Genomic DNA, 19,885 nt, shown 5'->3' with positions numbered 1-19,885 from the left:
CTGTGGACAGAGCGACCATTCTCGGCCACCCCGCTGAAGCAAGGGCTGCCTCCGCCCTCTCCCCGCCAGCCTGCCGAAGGCAAGGCGACCTCGTCCGCCACTTCTGGAGGGGCCCACCCCACGTGTTCTCATGGTTCTTCCAAGAACTCCGCTGTATGTGGACCCTAGAAGGTGTCCTTTGAAGAGCCAGTGAGTGGGGACAGGGCCGGAATTGATGGGGATGAGGGCACTGGGGAGGCTGGCTGAAACGACCGGCCTCTGGCATTCCCTCCCCCTGAATCCGAGTCTCTCCCAGTGGCTGGGGGCAGGGACTGCGTTCTCTCAAAGCGCCTGCTGGTGTCTGCCGCTTACCTGATCGCAGAGGGTTCCAATCAAGCCTTCCAAATCCTGCTTCTCATGGAGGACCATCTGCTTCTCCTCGTATTCTTGTTCCAGCTGCATTTCCAGCTGGCGGAGCTGCGGACACACACATGGGCTGCATGAGCTCCTTCCAGACACAGTCTACGAGGCAGGGACCCTCTGGAGGGCGGGAGGGCTGTGAAGCTCACGGCCCCCTGCCCAGCTCCACAGAGGCCGCCCTGGCGTCTCTGTCAGAGAACCCAGGAGCCCAGAAGCCCGGGAGCCTGACTACGATGGGGAGAGCCGGCCGCTTATGGGGAGCCCCCTGCCATCCGCTGTGAAGCGCCCACCCCGAGATCCCCCCCATACCTAACAGGTGTTTCCTCCTTCCTATGCCACGATCCTGCTCGAGTATTTGTGGATCTAAGCATTCTGACTTTTAAAGCCTCCGTACGACATTATCTCTGGTGTATTAACATGCAGCCACCTTCTTTATTAAAGAGACCGGGAATCCATGCTGTTAAAAAGAAGTCTGCCTTTGAGATTACGTGGTGTCACGGACTATGAGTTCGGGTCTCTCCAAACTTCCTATGTTGAAATTCTAACACTCTGACACAGGACTCGTTGAAGATGGGCCTTTAGGAGATAATTGGGTTTAGATGAAGTTCATGAGGGTGGAGCCCCCATGCTGGGATTAGTGTCCTTTATAAGAAGAGACAGCAGAGGGGAGCCTGGGTGGCTCAGTTGGTTACGCATCCAACTTCAGCTCAGGTCGTGATCTCAACGCTCGTGAGTTCAAGCCCCGGCTCTGTGCTGTGGGCCAGAGCCCACCTTGGATCCTCCACCTCCCTCTCTCTCTGCCCCTCCCCCACTAGCACGCATGCGCACACTCTCTCTCTTCAAAAATAAATAAATGAACATTAAAAAAAAATAAGAGACAGCAGAGAGCCTGCTTCCTCTGCTTCTCTCCACCATGTGAGGATGCAGCAAAAAGATGGTTGTCCCCGTGTCGGTAAACCGGGAAGAGGGCCCTCACCAGACGCTCAATCTGCCGGCCACTTGATCTTGGACTTGCCGACCCCCAGAACCGTGACAAGTGAGTTTTGTGTCCAGCCCGCAGTCTATGATTTTCTGTTACAGTAGTCCAAATAGATAAGACATTTGGTTACAAGGAACTCAGTCCATTTACACTTGACTCTGATTTCTCTAGCCACCCCTCAAAGGCAGGAGTTTCCCCACCGAAGCAAATACCCCAACTGTAACCGCTTTGCACACCCTCCTCCCCACCAGCCTGTCTCCTACGTGTTATCTCCCCCTCCCCTTCACCTGCCTTTCCATGCTATCGGTGACCCTGTTTCACAGATGGGTAAACTGAGAGAGAAGCTGTCAGGCACACACTCCCGAGTGAGTTGTGGCTGAGAGCCGTTAGGGCTCTATCTTCTGCTCCCAGCTCTTCTGCCACCCCAGACAGCCATCAGCTTTCCCAACCGGGTGCTAAAACAATCGATTCCCTGCCATGGCGAGAAAGAGAGATGGAGCTGAGCAGCGTGACATGTGAAGCCCATGTGAGTGCTTGTCGTAAGGAGAAAAACACCTTTCTCTGACCTCACCCTCTCCCTTTATAAATCTGTCCACGGAAAAGCCTCAGGAGGCTCTGGGTCACATCTCCACCTCACTGGGGCCCCAGGTCAGGGCACCCGTGATGCTCTGCGGTAATTTTAGAATGCCTCAGAAATGGTGCAACCTTCACCTGAGGGCGCACAGGAAGGGACTGAGGGCTTCCATCTCCTGACCCATGGAGGGGCAAAAAAGCACTGATTGATGGTCACTTAGGTAGAAAGCAAGTTCATTTCAGAACTTTCTTTTAACAGAGAGAGAAACAAGGCACTCCGCTTGCATCTGCTTTTAGAGGGAAGACAGGCAAAGCTGAAACTCATTTGAAAAATTCATATTTGGAAAAAGAGGGGCATGTGGGTGGTTCAGTCGGTTAGGCCTCCAACTTGGGCTCAGGTCATGATCTCACGGTCCGTGAGTTCGAGCTCCGTGTTGGGCTCTGTGCTGACAGATCAGAGCCTGGAGCCTGCTTCAGATTCTGTGTCTCCCTCTCTCTCTGCCCCTCCTCCCCACCTCTCTTTCTCAAAAATAAACAAACATTTAAAAAAGTGTTTAGGTGTCCGATTTCAGCTCAGGTCATGATGTTGCAGTCCATGGGTTCAAGCCCCGCATCGGGTTCTGTGCTGACAGCCTGCTTCAGGTTCTGTGTCTCTCTCTGCCCCTCCCCTGCTTGTGCTCTGTCTCTCTCTATCTCTCAAGAATAAATAAACATTTAAAAAATTTAAAAATTTTTAAGAAAAATACACAAAATAATAAAAACTATATGTCAAGCAAGGCCAAATTTCCTGGAGTGTGCTCTGTGGGATGTTTCCCCTTGGTGTTCACAAGGGTGATGGGAATGTAGGTGAAGGATGGACAAAAGTCCGTGCTAGAATCTGAGTTAATAGTTTCTTCAGTGCAAGACTTATCAGAGCCTTTGGCAAGTTCATGTGCACTAATGGATGCAGCAACATCGCCTAAGGCTGACTTCTATCAATGCTTCCTAAAATGGCCTTCCACGGTCCAAATGTTTGCAAAAGAAAAAAAATTTCAATCTAGTATTTTGTTTTTTTTTTAAAAAAGAATTTTAATGTTTTATTTAATTCTGAGAGAGGGAGAGAGAGAGAGAGAGATAGCGTGAGCAGGGGAGGGTCAGAGAGAGAGGGAGATACACAATCCGAAACAGGCTCCAGGCTCTGAGCTGTCAGCACAGAGCCTACGCGGGGCTTGAACCCACAAACCGTGAGATCATGACCTGAGCCGAAGTCGGACGATTAACCGACTGAACCATCCAGGTGCCCCTCTAGTATTTTGGTTAAGAGACCAGGCTTTGGAACGAGACGGACCTAAGTTCAAGTCCTAGCTTTGCTGCTTCCTGGCTGGGCAACTTTGGGCAACTCACTTCACCTTTGTGAACTCTGGTTTCCTCACCTGTGAACCAGGACAATCAATCTTTACAGTGCTCCTCAGAGGGGCAAATAAACGGATGGACATAAAGAACCCAGCCTGGTGCCTGGCACCCACTGGGTGTTCAAAGTTTCCCATTTGTTTCTCCCAGATGGGTAATAACTGGCCCCCTCGTGCAAACTCCCCACACTTTCCAGTTTACAAGGTACTTCCTAGTCTTTTATCTCTTCGGTACAATAGCCCAGGAAGGCGGAACATTTTCTATCATTGCTCCAATTTTACAGATGAGAAAACGGAGTCTCCGGGAGGCAATGGGGCATAGAAGTCTGGATGAGTCCAAAAACCACTGACTCTTTCCAACCCTGGGGAGTTTGGGAAGGAATGCACTCCGTTCCTCGGGATCATCCATGTGAACCTCCAGAGGGGTGGAGCTTTGATGGGACCCCAAAAAAGAGTATTTAAAGAGCAGACAGGCAGCAGCTACAGTAGCATCATCCACTGGGGGTGAAAAACAGGCTTGGCTCTCAAACACTACCCCGGAGTCAGGTCAGGGCACACAGCAGTCAGATCTGCCGGGGACGTGTCAGCTAGATGCCCGTCTTCTGCCGAGGCTCTGACAGTCACAAGGCGCCCTCAGTCCTGCCCAGGACGATGCTCTCAGCTGTGAGCCCCTTGGGGTGCCAAGTCCTCCCACACCCTGCTCCTCCCAGCTGGATGAATCACACCCAGGAGCAAGCCAACCGCCTGGCTGGTTCACAGCCTGGAAACCGGCACGCACACCAATATTGCTCGTTAAGCGTCCGTCACAAGGATCACATCACAAAACCATGCAATGTCTCCCCATCCGTGCTCTCCCTGCCCTTCACTGTGACCCTGCAAATAGCCATGTTATCCCGTTCCACAGATGAGATCAGTGGAGCTTACTAGCGAGGTCACGTGGTCTCTGCAATGCCCCACGCTTGGTAGCGGATGACGCTGGGCTTGACCCAAGCTGCCATGACTCCAAATTAAGTAGCAACACTGGCTTTCTGGTGCAGCTTCTACACAGTCCGTGAGTGACCAGCACTGGATACAGAGCAAGGAGCCAAGGAATAGGATGGACTTTAGTAGGAGTTGAAGCTTTTAAATCACCTTTCCAAGATGACACAGTTGGTAAAGTGGAAAAGCAAAGATCGAGACCAAACCAAGAGTCTGGGAATTCCAACACCCAGGCCCTTAAGCCCTACAGTCTGGACGTCTCCGTAGACAGTCTGCCTAGGGAGCCAAGAGCAGGAGTCAGTGTTAGGAATGCTCCTAGGCCCCCTCTTGGAGATTCAAATGTACACAGAGCCACGAAAGATCTGCAGGGGTCCCGCAGCGAGGAAACCTATTAACTGAGCCAGACCCCAAAGCGTTCCAGCCCCTCCACTGAAAGGACTCATCTTACATTCACGTCAGTCAATGCATCCATGAGGGTGTTTATCTCAGCATTGGTTACAATAACAGGTGATCTGAAAATCCTGAATGCCCAGCCACAGGGGACTGGTTGAACAAATGACAGCGTGTGGACTCTGCTTTGAAGCTCTTAAGTATGTACAGTAGACCGGTGTTTACTGATCCGGAAAGAGGAGAGAGGCCAAGGACAAACTGCTGAGTGAAAGGCTTCAAGACAGCATGACCCCCTTCAGATAAAATGGTATCTCAACAATATGTATGTGCATGTATGTGTCTACCAAGACAGAGAGATACTAAATGACTTTTAAAATAGTAACAGGGGCGCCTGGGTGGCTCAGTCAGTTAAGCGTCCGACTTCGGCTCAGGTCATGATCTCACAGTTCGTGGGTTCGAGCCCTGCATAGGGCTCTATGCTGACCACTTGGAGCCTGGAGCCTGCTTCGGATTCCGTGTCTCCTGCTCACTCTGTCCCTCCCCCACTTGTGCTCCGTCTTTCCCCCTGTCTCTCAAAAGTAAATAAATGTAAAAAAAATTTTTCTTTTAATTTAAAATAGTAATAATGATGGTTTCTAGATGGTAAGATTTCAAGGGCTTCTTGCTTTCTCATCCACTGTTTGAAATGTCTGCAGGAGCTCGGATGAAGTGCGAGAAATTGTTTGTAAAGGAAATAGCCAGAAAGGACAGGTCCCCGTCTTGAGATGTGGGAGTCCTTCCCCAAGGTCTAAGTCACATGGAAGTATGGGCTTTGGGCAGAAATCTTGGGGTGATTATGCTTGGGAGTTCCAGAGGCTTCTGGAAGCTCCAGGACCATATTGCTCTAGGACCCTTGACAGCTAAAGTGGTGGCAGAAGGAGTCGGTCCCCAGGCGCTGGAGTCCCACCCACGCTCTAAGGAAGGTGGCACCCCAGGCTGGATGTGCGAGGGCCCGAGGGGCACATACCCGCTTCTGGCAGGACTGACGGACATCTTCCAGCTCCTCCTCCTGGTCCTCACGGTCCTTCTGGTGGATCTGCTTCATCCGCTCCATCTCTAGCTCAAACCGTTGGCGGAGCTGGGAGCAGCAAGGACAGCGCGTGAGGGCGACCGGCACCAGCCGTGTCACCTGCGGTACCCCAGCTGCATTTTTCATTTCTGGGGCACAGGGATGAGAGTCCGGAAGCCCCCACAGGTCCCCGGGAAGGTCAGAAACGGTAGGTAAATAGCCCACATGCTGCCTCTATCTATCCCTTCCTGTGGTCACTACAATCATCACTAATCCATCAGGCTATTTTCTGCTGAGTTTAGATGGAAGAATCCTTAGCATCCTTCTCAACAGCTTTAATTAGTTTATTTAGTTATTTTGAGACAAAGAGAGAGAGCGTACAAGCAAGGGAGGGGCAGAGAGAGAGGGAGAGAGAGAATCCAAAGCAGCTTCTGCACCATCAGCCCAGATCCTTGCGCAGGGCTCAATCCCACGAACCGTGAGATCATGACGTGAGCCGAAATCAAGAGTCAGATGCTTAACCGACTAAGTCACCTAGGAATCTGCTTCTTGACACTTTTAAGATGAAGTATATGTCATAAAATTTTTTAAAAACTGGGGGTGGCACCTGCGTGGCTCCATTGGCTGAGCGTCCGACTTTGGTTCAGGTATTGAACTCACAGTTCGTGAGTTCAAGCCTTGCGTCGGGCTCTGTGCCGAAAGCTCGGTGCCTGGAGCCTGTTTCTGATTCTGTCTCCCTCTCTCTCTGCCCCTCCCCCACTTGTGCTCTGTCTCTCACTCTCAAAAATAAGATAACATAAAAAATTTAAAAAAATAAATGATGAAGCAAATGTGTCCTCCCAGAGCAAGCATCCTTGATGGTGTTTTGAATGAGTGGGTAGGTGGGTGGCTGGATGATAGAACAAAAGTTGATTTATGAAGGAATGAAAGCTTTCAGAGGGAGATCGCTTGCCCAGAATGTTACCTTGAACACAACTCACTTTGCCTCTGATTACTCTTCTCTGCGGAAAACAATAACCTTAAAATGCTTTATGAGAATTCAGTGAGATGGCCCACATAAAGCACCTCGCGCACTGCCTGGCACATGAGTCCAACTTTCTCTTTTGAAAACAGAAAGGACTGTCCCCTCCCTCCTGGAAGACATAATGAACAGCTGTGTCCCATGAAGGAGGTGAGTCTTTTCCATAAGAGCCTCCAAAACTTGCTCCAAGCCAACAAAGAGCCACAGTCCATGACATTTGAGCTGTATGGTGTTGTCTAGAAGGTTCTAGAATTGGAAGCAGAAGTCATGGGTTCCTGTTCTGGTTCAAGATTATACTTCTTTGATCTTGGATTCATGAGGGATTGACCCAAGCTCTTGCTTCTCAAATTCTGTGGCGTGTTAGAATTAAACAATGCAATATTTTTAAAAATTTACATTTTTAGGGCTTTGCCCTTGACCTACCACATCAAAATCTCCAGGCTCCAGGCTCCAAGAACCTATACTTTGAAGCTCTCTCTACTGTGCAGGACGGTGGTGGTGAGGCAAAGGGAGAGCGTAGCACCAAGCCCCTGCTACAGCTCCCGGCATAAAGTAAAGCTCAAGTTAAATGTCAACCTCTTTCCTCGCCTCCTTTTAAAATGACGGGTTATGGGGAGATAATCCAAAATGAGGAGCTTAAGCAAGTAAATATAATATTTCCTTTCCTTTTTTTTTTCTAGCCTCTTGGACACTCCTGACATCCGCAATGCCATTTATGTCAAGTGTATATGAGTTAACATAAAATTCCCTGGGAAAAGTGCTATATTGTGATCCATAAATATCTCCCAGTATCTACAAGGGCGCAATGCCATGCGAGGTTTGGGTGAAGCTGAGGACGGATGAAGTGTTGAATCAGCTTCGCCTCTGTGTCAGTGGAGGGTGAAAAGCTAGGAAAGTCGCATTCACTTTCAGGCCCCTGAGGTGGCAGGAGTACATTTCCACCTCTGAGCACCCAGGGGTGCCCTGGCGATGTCTTAAAGAACTAACACACTTTCCCAAGTGCTCGCTTCCTTCTTGATGTGGGATTGCTATGGGAACTGCACGATCCTCTATGTCCCTTAACGGGCCGCACAGACACTCCGCCTCCTTCGTGAACCTCCATGGAGCCCTGGCTGGGGCTGGGGAAAGCCAGGGGATTGAAGGGGGGGGGGGCGTTGCTGAGGTCTAGAGAAAACAGGGGGCTTGTCTAAGGTCATATCGACTGAGCTGCCTTGAGGACCCCACGTGGAGGCAGCCCTACTTCAGCCGCAGGACTTCCCTGCCTCCAGGCCTTGGTGCTGGCTGTTCCTCCTGCCTGGACCTCTCTCCGTGCCAAACTGGACTCACTCTTCAGTACCTGTCACATCCTCCAGTAAATGTCGCTTCATCCAGGAAGTCCTCCCTGATTGCTCCTCGCACCCTTCTCCCAAGACCTGATCGGCAAGTTGCACTTTCTCATGACCCTCAGCATGACTGCAAACTTCCAGAAGGCAGAGAGAGACCACACCTGTCTTGTTTACAGCTACATCGCGGGACGCAAAGTCCGCGTTTGATAAATTCCCGCTGGCTGAGTGAGTGAGGGACTCTGTTTTCTGGACTGCTCCAGACTCTGTCCCTCGATGCCCACCACCACCCTGGGCTTAATACTTGGCAGGCTCCGTACCAATGGAGTGAGGGTAAGTGGGAAACAAGGGCAGGTGCCTGGGCCTTCCCTCTCCTCCTCCCTCCCCCTCGCCCCAACCACCACTCTACCTTGCTTACCCAGAGCTCTCAGGGCTCATCTGCTTTACATATTCATCCTACCTGGGGTGCCTGGGTGGCTCAGGCCTCAAGCAACCCGACTCTTGATTTCATCTCAGGTCATGATCTCATAGTTGTGAGTTCAAGCCCTGCATCTGGTTCTGTGCTGACAATGCAGAGCCTGCTTGGGATTCTCTCCTCTCCCTCCTTCTCTGCTCCTCCCTCACTCTCCTCTCTCTCTCTCTCTCTATCTCTCTGAGGTGACCTTGATGCTTGCAGGATGGGAGGAGTGTGTTTGATCATGGAGGGTCTGAATGCCAGACCTGGCGGTTGAGAGGGTCTCTGGGGGTACTAGGGAGCCATAGAAGAATGAGGAGTAGTGGAGTGAGGTGAGGTGTCGGTGTTGCATTCCAATAGCCCCCACCTGCGTGGGAGCCAGCATGGGACGGGCTGTCGGCCTGGGACGGTGCTTCCTTACCTGCTCCAGCTGCTTGATGGTGTTCTCTTGCTGGTTCTGGATTCTCTCATGTTCCTGGGCACTGGATTCCAGGCTCCAGAGCCTCTCCTTCAAGCCTGCGACACCGTTTTCTCCCAGCGAGGACAACCCCACCAGCTCCCGCTTATGGGCCTGCAACTTCTCCACCTCCTGCTTCAGCTGCGAGGTTTCCTGCTCTTTTTGCTAGAGACCAAGGGGGCAGAGACCGAGAGTCACGTGACCACATGCCCATCCACCAGGGAACCCCTGACATCCCTACCTTGGGCCGGGAGCCCCGGCAGGCGCCGCTGTGGGTCACCAAGGGCTGCTCCCTGGGACAGCTCACACAGCAGGGGTGGGGGCCTTTGTGGTGGAGCAATAACTACCGTCCCCCCCAGAGTTGGTTGGGCCTCAAAGCATATAATGGGGGTGTTCGTCCATCTGTAAGCTGCATATCTGCCAAGGCTGGGATGCACACACTGGGGCAGAGAGGCAAGGGGTCCAGAACTGACTCGTCTGGGTTAAAAAGTCAGCTCCAAAGTCAGAGAACTTTGGGCTACATCAAGAAGGAGCTGAATTCCAGGCTGAGAGCTCTTAGAGGTAGCGGGGAGCCACAGAAGGGTCAGGAGCACCTGAGTAAGGTGCCTGTGTTGTACTTTAATAAAGCCCCTCTGTGCTGGGGCCTGCATGGGGCAGGGCACTGCCCCTGGATGGGGCGACAACCAACTCCTTCCTTGCCCGGCCTCTCCTACCACCCAGGTGGGCCCCTTGAAGGTGCAGAGAGATCTCATTTTCTATATTCCAACTACCGTTTGCTGTTTTAAGAATTCCTGGGGTCCATGACGCCAGCTGGCTGGCAGACCGGCATTCCCCCCGCCCCCCCACGCCGCAGAGCTCTCTCCCTGTCACTATTTCCCGCAGGTGCATGGTGGGGAGTGGGGCGTAGTTCCTGGAAGCCAGCAACTACGAGCCAGGATGGTTCCATCCCCGCCCCCACCCCGGCCCCATCCCTCACCTTCAAGCGCTGCTGAAGCTGGCCCAGTTCCCAGCGGACACTGGTGTTCTCCTGGGTCACTTTCTCGCGAAGGCCCTTCTCAAACACGGACTCCCCCAGGGCCTGTGCCAGCTGCATGTCAAACCTGTCAAGCAGAGCAGACGTCATGGCGCACGGGGGCGGGGGCCAGAAGGGCCGGAGAGGGGCCAGAAGGGCCGGAGAGCGGCGGCTAACTTGCTGAGAACCATGGGGGGGGGACACAGAACAATGGGGGGTTTTGCTCTATGCTTTTAGGTAAGGTTGCGGACGGGCAGTAGGAATGTGGGACGCCGGAGAGCGACTTTTAGGGTTTACGTGGAGTTTCGGCAAAAATAACAGAGCCGTATGTAAAACATGATTACATAAGTAAAAATAATAGAACAAAAGTATACACAGACACGGAAAAAGGATTTAAAAAAAAACCATATAGAATGATAGAAAAATCGCATCTATCTGGTTTGCCAATATATGCGAGGAAATCTTTAAATCTACAAGGCCCAGGTTTGGGGGGGTCTCATACTCATCTACCCATGAAGGAGTGAATGCATATATCTGTTCAAACAAGAGATATTTCACATTCCATCTCCTCCATTATTATTATTGATAAAAGCCTGGACATTAATACACTCAGTGTGCTCCTCATTTGTCTCCCCAGCAAAAAAAAGCACAGAGACTAGGCAGTCTTCATGGCCAGGGGATTAGGAAATGCCTCATCTGGGGGCCCCCCTTACCCTCCGGAATGCGGACCAGGATGGAGGAGAACTTTCTGGATTTGATATCATTCCATGCAGTGACCTTGGTCCCATATCACTCTCATGGATGAGGAAATGAGTACAGAAGGCTCTGGCAAGCCCCAATAAGATGTGACCTCAGCCACATGCCCTTGGCCCAGCAGAAAGTGTCACTGCTCCAGGGACCTTGGTGTGGCCAGAAGGGCTGAACGGGGCGTGGGGTCAGGGTCCTAGTGAGGAGAAAGCCTCCCTTGTTACAAGATTATCCAATGTGTCTCGAAGCTATATGGTCATTCAAAGCCTCAGGGTCCTGCGGAAATTGATCATGGGTCGCACGAGGGGGTCCCCCTGTTGGAAGAGTCCAGGGGGTATCTGATTGGCTGTTGGTGACATCATTAAGAGCTACCACTGGCCTCCCCAGTGAATATAAACACTGTGATGATGATAAGGATCCAGCCGTCCCAGGGCGCCGGGCTCTGTGCTGGGGTCCACGTAGTCTCTATAACAATTCAGCAAAAAACACGTAACGATACCCATTTCACAGAGGAGAAAACTGAAGTTCAGAGCGGCAGAGTGATTCGCCCCTAAATCCCAAAGTGGCAGAAGTGGGTTTGAGCCAGCTTCTCTACTGCCTCAGCCAATCCCCCCTCTAACTGGGGTGGTTGGGGTAGTGACAGGTGTTTCACGGGAGACCTTGACTTAACAGGCCACCTGATGCCAAAGAATGGCTCCTATGGACTCCAGCTTCTGGAACACACCAACCCCCCACCTGCCTGGGGCCAGATGGATTCGCACACACGCTTTATCCCACCAGAGGGAGGCCTGGGGTTGTACTTCCAGCACGTGTGGGAGTCGGTGAGCCCAGCACAGGCCCCCCCAAAAGGAGCCAGCCTCGGAGCTCCATCGGCCCTCGGAACCAAACTCTGTGATCCATGGGGTAACCGTGGTGACAATTAGCCAAGCCCAGATGGAAACGCGTTGGGCCACTCTGAACCTGGAAGTCACGTTGGGGACAGCGACAGAGACAGGAGTCCATCCAGGGCCCATCAAACTGAGGAGGTGGCTCCGTCTACAATTCCATTAAACTTGGAGAGATTATGAAGAAGTACTGCTGGCTTCTCGATCTTTCCCTGGCTACAGCCATTTTGCCTGGATTCCCACCATTAGACTGAGGCTTCTATTGCCTTCAGCCTCCCTGCTGAATTGCTGGCCCACCTTGAAAGAAAATGGCAGCCATTCGCTATGAGCATCAAAATGTGAATTAATTTCTGCCAGGGGGTGGCCGAGGGGTAGGGAAGCATCACAGGACAGGTTAGTCTTTGAAGGAAGAAATGGGATCTTTCGCAGGAGGGTACCACAGGGAGGTACTTGAGAGACTGGAATGAAAGATTTTGCTCAAGGGGGTCAGGAAGGACCAGAGAGATGGAATTTTCTGGCTGTGTAAACTCCACAGACAGTCCCCATCCCCAGCAGAGAGCGGGAACCCTGCATACAGCCTCTCAGAGCAGGAGAAGCCCCAGATGAGAGCCAAGGTTGTCACAGCTGTCAGAAGCCCAGGGGAGGCTGGAGTCCCCACCTCTCAGTCTGCAGATGGGATCTGTCGGAGCTATTCCTCAGCCACAGGTGGCCTGCTTAAACTCCTCTGAAACATCAGTCACCCTCTGGCCCAGAGAGGTGGTGTCATTTGACAAGGTCACACAGGAAATGGGCAAGGAAAGACAAAGCCATTTTCCTCACTGCAAGGACAAGGTCAGCCAGAATATCCAGGAAGGTGGAAAAGGAAAGAGAGTCAGAAATCAATAAAGGATTAAATAACCTTTCATGGGGGGGGGGGGGGCGGACGACATGCTAACAACCCCCCAAAGATCTTTTTTTTTTTTTTTTACAGGAAGAAGTCAGCTCAGAAACAGCTCAAAGTGCTAGGGGCACCGGGTGACTCAGTCAGTTAAGCGTCTGACTCTCGGCTTCGGCTCAGGTCACGATCTCGCAGTTTGTGGGTCTGAGCCTCGTGTCGGGCTCTGTACTGAAAGTGCAGAGCCTGCTTGGGATTTTCTCTCCCTCTCTCTCTCTGCCCCCCGCCCCCCCGCTCATGCTCTCTCTCTCAAAATAAATAAATTTTTTAAAAAAAAAAAAAAGCTCAAAGTGAGAGGAGCAGAGATTTTGAACTTGGTCTGCTCCTCCCATGAAAATATAATTCAGCTTGCCGCCTCAGGGAAAAGAGGTGCCCTGAGCAAAACCCCACCCGAGTCACGTTTTCCAGTTGTATCCCAGGCTGTGTCTCAGCTATTTGTCTGCCTTGAAGTCTCCATTAGAGGTGGGCTGACTCCTGAAGGGACCCCTACGCACCATCACTCTCCCCAACAAAGCTGCGGAACTTCAGGCACAGAATGCCCAGGGATTCGATCAGCACAGGCACTGAGGGTTTGCCCATGGAAGCTCCTGGCTACCAGTCTAGGCTCTCCCGTTTGCTGAGCTAGGAGCACAGCCTGATGGGAAAGTGAGCCCGGGAGTGCTGGCATCTTGTGCCCCGTCTATGCCAGAGCTGCTCATGTGACCTGAGAGCCTGAGCAACGAATGAAAAGGGGAGTGAGTTGATTTGGGGCTACCCCAACTCTCTGGCGCCATTTTCCGCCCCGGGTGTAGGAACCAGAATTCAGTCCGTTGAGTCTACCAACCACATCACTTTGTCTTCATGACAATGGGGTATTCCCATCTCCCACTGAAGGATAAGAAACTGAGGCTGGGGGAGTTGAATGACTTGTCCAAGGTCACGCAACTAGAGAGAGGTACAGCTCGCACTTGAAGTGGGGTGGCTTGACATCAGTGCTGGCTCCCCCAACCACCATGCTAGGGTGTCCTCGCCCTCCATAACCAACTCTTCACTTGACAAAGGGGGATGCTGAGGACCAGAGAGGCCAAGAAAGTTCCCCAAGGTCACATGGTCGATTGGTTGTAGAGCAAGATGGGTACAGAAAAGAACGGCTTCTTGCTTCATGCTTGGGAGAAGCTTACAGGGATCGAGTGTGAGGGGTGGGGAGGAAAATGGGGACAGAATGAGAGGCGAGGGGTTCCACCTTGTGGATGAGGAACCCCAACAGCAGTGAGGGGGCCAAGGAGGAGAACCTTGAGTCCCCAGGAGACCCCCGGCACCGAAGCAGCCCACCCTGGAGCCCAGGGATGCTGTTAAACGCAACTCACTTCTTCTGCTTCTTCTCGAGCTCGTGGTTTCGGCTCTGCTGGCTCTCCAGCTGGACGTGGGTGTCCTCCAGGTCACAGGTCAGATGGTGGCACTTCCTCTTTAGCTGGTGAGCCATTTTCTTGGCCCCCTCATAGGCGCTCTGCAGCTCCCCGAGCTGTGGGAGTGAGTCACAGAATGAATTACCCCTCTCCACTCGCACTGGACAGGCTTCCTACTTATTTCAAGCAGCTGCCATTTCTGAGGTGAGCAGAGTGGGAAAGAGACCAGGTATTGGGGCCGGAGAGACCCCGTCGTGACCACTTTCTGCCTGTTTCATGGTGAGGAAGCTACTTCTCTGAGCTTGTCTGCTCAAGAGGTGAGATGGGGTGGTGATTCCCTCCGTCCCTTAGGGTTGTTTTTAATTTTCCTCCATAATCTTCCTGCCAAGGTTCCCCACAGATTCTTTACAAGCCCTGCCTCCACAAGAAGGCTGAGGACTGTATAATTAATATCCCCAATCGGTCGGCACCATCCCAGAGCCCATGTGAGGATTAGCCACGGAACAGCCAAATTGGCGCACGTAGAAGATCCGGCCAGGAAACCCGAGGGACGGGCTCGGAAGGTTAGAGCAGTGAACGGCCCTTTCAACGGGCTGAATTACATGGGGAAGCACATAACCGTAAACAAACAGAAAAGCAAAGCCTCTTGCATCTTCCTCGAGGAAAAACCCTCCCAAATGTCCTCGTTTAAATCTGGGAGAGAGGACAACTCAGCGCACTCTGAAGAAATGGCCTCATTAAAGAATTTCTTTAAATAAGCAAAACTCTGAGTTAATGAAGCCTGTAATTCTAAATTCAGTATTTGACGGCAAATGGGATGTTTTCTTATATTCTGCGGCTCAGGAAAGGTTGCCGCTTTATTACTTTTTAATGCAGCATGAATAGCACATCCCCCCCCCCCCCCCATTCCTTGGGGAAACTGACCCGCCTTTATAATTTGTTATGAAAGCACTGTGCTATTTCCCTGCAGTTGGGTTTAGCCACAGCCCAAGATGCTCTTGAAGAGTACGACACCTGCCTGTCTGGGAAGTGACTACTAAAACTATCATCACCATGGAGGATCCTCCATTATTTATAAAATCCCACGTGATCTCACCCTGGCCCACCTCTGCAAGGGGATTTCATGATGCTTTTCTCTCGCAATGAGGATATATATATCTATCGGCAAGACAGGCAAATATGGCCTCCATTTTCAAGGTGCTTACCCCTAAAGGCAGGGAGGGACCAAGAAGTAAGCAGATAATTACAATATGCCATAATGAGGTTTATACTTGGGGACACAATTCAGGGGCACCCAAACAGTCCATATCAGAGGAGACTTTCTGGAAAGAAGGACATGGAAGCTCAGATCTTAAAGATAGTTGGAAGTATCCAGGTAGGGGAGAAAGAGTATTCTAGGAAAAGGAAACAGCATGTGCAAAGGCCCAGAGGTGAGGAAGAATAAGGCAGTGCAAAGGAATAGGACAGAGAGCCCAGAAATAAACTCATAGATATAAAGACAATCGATCTTTCAAAAAGGGGCAAAGCTAGGGTACCTGGGTAGCTCAGTCGGTTAAGCGTCTGACTTCGGCTCAGGTCATGATCTCACGATTTGTGGGTTCGAGCCCCACGTTGGGCTCTATGCTGACAGCTAGCTCAGAGCCTGAAGCCCATCTTCAGATTTTGTGTCTACCTCTCTCTCCTCTCTCTGACCCTCCCCTGCTCACACTGTCTCTCTCTCTCTCTCTCAGAAATAAATTTTTAAAAAACGTTAAAAAATTAAAAAAAAAAAAAAAAGGGAGCAAAGAGCCAAATAGTCTTTTCAACAAATGATACTGGGATGACTGGTCATCTACATGCAAAAAAAAAAAAAGAGAGAGAGAATCTTAACACAGATCTTACATTCTTCACAAAAATTAACTCAAAATGGATCACAGACCTAAAGATAAAATGCAAACCCATGAAACTCCCAGAAGATAACATAGAAGAAAACTTATATGACCTTAGGTTTGTCAATGACTTAAAAAACTTTTTTTAATGTTTATTCTTGAGTGACAGAGAGAGAGAGAGAGAGAGAGAGAGAGCATGAGCAAGGGAAGGGGAGAGAGAAAGGGAGACACAGAATCTGAAGCAGGTTCCAGGCTCCGAGCTGTCAGCACAGAGCCTGACATGGGGCTGGAATTCACCGACCTCGAGATCATGACCTGAGCTGAAGTTGGAGGCTTAACTGACTGAGCCACCGAGACGCCCTTGACAATGACTTTTTAGAAATGCACAAATGCCATGACCCATGAAAGAAAGTTTATAAGCTGGACTTGATCAGAATTTAAAAAATTCTACGCTACAAAAGACACAATCAAGAAAATGAAAAGACAAACCACAGACTGGGAGAAAATATTTGCACAAAAGCCTATCGGATAGAAGACTGTTATCCAAATTATACAAAGAACACTTAAAACCTAACAAGAAAAGAACTCAATTAAAAAATGGGTCAAACCTTAAAAGAGAGTTCACTGAAGAAGAAAGACTGCAAATGAGCATATGAAAAGATCCTCTACCATCCTATGTCATCAGGGAAATGCAGATTAAATTAACTAGACACTGGGACGCCCGGGTGGCTTAGCCGGTTAAGCATCTGACTTCAGCTTAGGTCATAATGTTACAGTCCGTGAGTTCGAGCCCCGCATCGGGCTCTGTGCTGACGGCTCAGAGCCTGGAGTCTGCTTCGGATTCAGTGTCTCCCTCTCTCTCTGCCGCTCTCCTGCTTACACTCTCTTGCACTTTCTCTCTCTCTCTCAAAAATAAACATTAAAAATTTAAAAACAACAACAAGACACCACCACCCACCTATGAGAATGGCTAAAATCTGGAACGCCAACAAAACTAAATGCTCACGAGGATGTGAAGCCGCAGACGCTGTCACTTGCTGCTGGTGCGACATGGGACGGCCACTCTGGGAGACAGGTTGGCAGTTTCTTACAACACTGAACACTCTTAGCACACAGTCCCACAACTGTTGTCCGTGGGGTTGACCCAAAGGAGTCTAAAGCTGACGTCCACATAAAAACCTGCACATGCATCTTCATTTCAGCTTTCCTCACAATTGCCAAAACATGGAAACATCCAAGATGCCCTTCAGTAAGGGAATGGATAAATAGACTGTGGTCCATCCAGACAATGGAATATGATTCAGCAGTAAAAAGATATGAGCTATCGGGGTGCCTGGGTGGCTCCATTGGTTGAACGTACAACTCAATTTAGGCTCAGCTCATGATCTCGTGGTCACGGGATCAAGCCCTGCATGGGGCTCTGCACTGAGCACGGAGCCTGCTTTGGATTCTCTCTCTGCCCCTCTCTTCTGTTTGCACTCTCTCTCTCTCTCTCAAAAAAAAAAATGTTTTTAAATGAGCTATCAAGCCATGGAAAGACGTGGAGGCAACTTACATGCATATCACTAAGTGAAAGAAGTCAATCTAAAAAGGCTACACGCTGTAGGATTGCAACTAACGGGCATTCTGGAAAAAGGCAAAAGTATAGAAGGATGAATTGGTGGAAGGGTGTTCTGATGAAGCAGAGAGGATTTTTAGGGTAGTGGAACTACTCTATAAAACTACGATGGTGGATACATGTCATTACATATGTGTCTAAACCCATAGAATGTACAACGGCAAGAGTGAACCCAATAAAAACTATGCGCTTTGGGTGATGATGATGCATGAATGCAGGTTCATTCATTGTACGGAGTGCCAGTCTGGTGGGGGGTGTTGACCATGCAGGAGGCTATATAAAGGAACGATAGGAAGGTGCCTTCTGCTCTTTTTTGCTATGAGCTTTAAACATGTAAGTGAGGCTGGATCCGGGGTGCTGGGGCTGGTAAACCTCATAGGAGAGCGGATTCTCTTCCTGGTTCCACACCCAGTGATATCACAATGGTAGGTGGAAACTGGCCCCTGTGGGAATATTTAGGCCGTGGAAACTGGCAATTGGCAAATACACATCGGGGTGTTTATTTTCAGAGGGCCAGTTACCAGCACACCACGAGTTGAAGGATAGACTGGTCGGAATGTACAAATATGGGTGGTTGGAGACGATGCAAAACAGGCAACGGGGTCAAACTATATCTACGTTCATCTAGAAAACACTAGGTGTGCATACATTATATTCGTAACGTCCAGCTACACGTTGAAGACAGAGAGGAAAATTTGGGGATATGGGAAAATTTGGGAAATGCAAAGGACACAAGACAAGAGCAATAATGGCTGATGCCGACACTCTGGCAGCCGGGGTGGAGGAGAAGATGAGCAGCAGAAAGACCCAGAAATAACACTAAGGATAATGGCTGTGGTCGAATGGCTGAACAGGGACAAGAGGCAACCTCAGGAGCATAGAAGATGGGAAGTTGGAATAGAGACCCCTGCATTAAGTCAGGAATCTTCGAAGAGTTGGATGTCGGGGTGAGGGGACAGGAAATGATCCACCCCCCAGCCTGGAAGGAGGTCAGAAAGCCTGGTGCACTCTGGCCCTGGGTGGGGGAGAAAGTCGTCTGATAAGAAATCAAAACCCCAGGTCTGTGCCTCAGGTGGGCTTAGAGCTCTGAGTGGCACTTTGCGCATGTTGCACAAGTCTGAAATGGAGAGAATGTCACGCAGTCTCAAGGGCTGCTGTAGAAGACAAGGCAAAAGCATTCTTTCTAGAGAAACACACCCACAACCCTGTAAACATAGAACTGCTATGAAAATCAGTCAAGTAAAAAAAAATTTCAAGGAAGATCAACTGACAATACAAAATAACTAAACACACACACACACACACACACACACACACACACACACACACTTCACCGTAAGAGTGGAAGGAAAAGGAACCTTCCACCATGCGGGCCACCTGGGTTCCCATGGCGGGAGTAGAGGGGCAGGCTGAAGATGGGCTCACACTCAAAATTTACAAAACACTCAAGAAAACGAGCCACCCTGAGAGTCAGCATACTTTGGAATAACAGAATGATCCAAAGGAGACTCTGAAAAACCCCTCGGCTGCAGTGTGGCAGGTGGTTGGGGGAAGAGGCTGGAGGCAAGGAGACCAAGCAGGAGGCTGTGCTCTGGTCTAGATGAGAGATGGAGGTGGCACATTAGAGGCAAAGGGAACAGATAGGATGTGATGATTCTAAGGGCGTATTACCATGATTTTATAGAGGAGAAAGATCTGTGGCCCGGGATCTGAGGTTCTTTATTCCAGAGTATTCTTTCCCTGTGCAGAACACGCACATGGAGACAAAATACTTCCCACCTCCCACAGGGACTCGCATTTGTAACGGTGGTGGAGGTGCAAAACCATGAAACGGGGGTGCCTTCTTTCTCCCTCCCCAGGTTCGGCCAATACCTTGAAGAGTGGAGGTAGGAACTTGCCCAGTCTGACATTCTCGGGACCCAGACCAGCTGCTCCCTCTTACCTTCTGCTCCAGCTCTTTCCTGGATGTCAGCTCCGAGTCCAGCCTCTCCTCAAATTGCTGCAGACGCTTCCGCAGGAACTCGTTCTCCATCTGAGCACAGTCGAAGCGCATTTGCCACTCATCCGCTATTTGACATAGTCAGGGAGGCCAGGATGGGAGGCAAGGTGAGTGAGGGCGGTTCTCTCACACTCTCTTAGCTCTTTGAGTGTAATTTCACAGTATAGACTTCCTGAGGCTTGATCTTAGACTTTAGGTTAAGAAAGTCTGCTTCACGTTTATGTGTTTAAAAAAAAATACTTCTTCCAGGCAGCCTGTCCTGACCACCTCTAGTTGTCTAAAGCCATTGGCTGTTCATTATTCTAAGCTTGGTTTCTTTATACCATTCAATTCCTCTGCAAGCATACATATACTTTCCTTTTTCTAAGGAAATCCCATGACCTTGGAGGTCAGGAGAGTGGTTTCAGTCCTTTATGGATCCTCAGTACC

General features: G+C 50.3%; 1 protein-coding gene across 1 annotated transcript in view; it reads right to left on the bottom strand.

Annotated features, from left to right (window-relative positions):
- Window positions 1-19,885, bottom strand: part of MYO18B (myosin XVIIIB) — a 244,133-nt gene that overhangs the window by 105,531 nt on the left and 118,717 nt on the right. The window contains exons 27-32 of the mRNA XM_039225943.1: window positions 19,400-19,524; window positions 13,933-14,087; window positions 9,986-10,109; window positions 8,974-9,174; window positions 5,714-5,824; window positions 352-456 (exon numbers count right to left, since the gene is read on the bottom strand). Of these exons, the coding sequence (XP_039081874.1) occupies window positions 352-456; window positions 5,714-5,824; window positions 8,974-9,174; window positions 9,986-10,109; window positions 13,933-14,087; window positions 19,400-19,524 (821 nt within the window). The remainder of the gene's footprint in view (window positions 1-351; window positions 457-5,713; window positions 5,825-8,973; window positions 9,175-9,985; window positions 10,110-13,932; window positions 14,088-19,399; window positions 19,525-19,885) is intronic.

The sequence above is a fragment of the Hyaena hyaena genome, unplaced genomic scaffold (genome assembly GCF_003009895.1).
Source record: "Hyaena hyaena isolate Hyena2069 unplaced genomic scaffold, ASM300989v1 scaffold_19, whole genome shotgun sequence".
Taxonomy (NCBI): domain Eukaryota; kingdom Metazoa; phylum Chordata; class Mammalia; order Carnivora; family Hyaenidae; genus Hyaena; species Hyaena hyaena.
The sequence above is the reverse complement of the archived record's forward strand: the minus strand, read 5'-3'. Positions and strand labels throughout refer to the sequence as shown.